Consider the following 976-nt stretch of genomic DNA (forward strand, 5'->3'; position numbering starts at 1 on the left):
CCGGGAAGCCGGAACCGGGGCCGGCGGCGTTTCTAAGACTGGAGCCGCCCCCGACCTACCGGGAAAGCTGGAAAGCTGAAATGAAAGGACTGAGACCCCAGCTGCCCCCGCCGACCGCCCTCCGGTGCAAGAAGAAGAGGCGGGAGGGGGGGTTCTGGGCTTAAGTGGGGGAGAGGCAGACCGCCCGCCACAAAGCTCCCATTCGAGACCCCAAAACGCACCAGCAGCTGCCTCATCTCCCCACAAGCGCGCGCGCACACTCACTTCCTAAGGAGACTCCCCCGCCACTCCCCGCATCCTCTGCCTCCTCCCTCCACCGCCCAGCGCCCGACCCCGCAGCCCCCCAGATTCCAGGCGAACCCCAAGCCGGCTCAGCCCCCTTCCACGCCTTTCCCCGCCACCACCTCGCCACTTAAGTGTCTGAGACTCTGAGCCTCACAAGGGACTGGAGGAGTAAGCTGCTGGCTTCCTTTTGCATGCAATTTATTATATTTTTTCCGGTCCTCTTGCAAAAAAAAAAAAAACAGAAAAGGAAAGAAAAGACAGCAAGAAACAACAACAACAAAAAATAGATCTATCATATACCAGATACAGATTGGGGGGTAAAAAAAAAAAAAAGCTACACACCAATCTTCTTCCAGAGTCTTTCTCTGCCTCCATTTTTTTAGGAGAGTTCACCAATTAATTGTCAACACTCCTGCCCCCTGCATTTTGGCGGAGGGGGTAAGGAGAGAAGACCAAAGAAAACAAATCAAAAAATAAATAAAGCAAGCCAGAGCCGAGATCTACAAAGTTTTGCACCAACACTTAAGCAGATCCGTTTGCAAAGTCCTAGGAAACCATTTTCAGCAGTTGTAGGGGGGGGGAGGCGTCGACGTCATAATCCCCGGAACGTAAACATTGTTGCCGATCGCGCTCTGAGCCCGCGGCCGGGCTAGGGGTTGGGGAAGGGGGGGCGGCAGGCGGCCTGGGACCC

At 55.2% G+C, this 976-nt stretch overlaps 1 protein-coding gene across 6 annotated transcripts in view; it reads right to left on the reverse strand.

Annotated features, from left to right (window-relative positions):
• The window catches only part of KDM2B (lysine (K)-specific demethylase 2B), a 95049-nt gene extending 94102 nt beyond the window's left edge, over positions 1-947 (reverse strand). For 2 of the 6 annotated variants that reach the window (XM_014547042.1, XM_014547041.1), the window contains exon 1: positions 628-946. In XM_014547042.1, the coding sequence (XP_014402528.1) occupies positions 628-660 (33 nt within the window). In that variant the 5' untranslated portion in view covers positions 661-946. The other 4 variants (XM_014547051.1, XM_014547043.1, XM_014547050.1 and 1 more) reach the window with 3 other exon arrangements.
• Between the last annotated feature and the right edge of the window lie 29 nt (positions 948-976).

Source organism: Myotis brandtii, unplaced genomic scaffold (assembly GCF_000412655.1).
Source record: "Myotis brandtii unplaced genomic scaffold, ASM41265v1 scaffold463, whole genome shotgun sequence".
In the NCBI taxonomy this organism is placed as follows: Eukaryota; Metazoa; Chordata; class Mammalia; order Chiroptera; family Vespertilionidae; genus Myotis; species Myotis brandtii.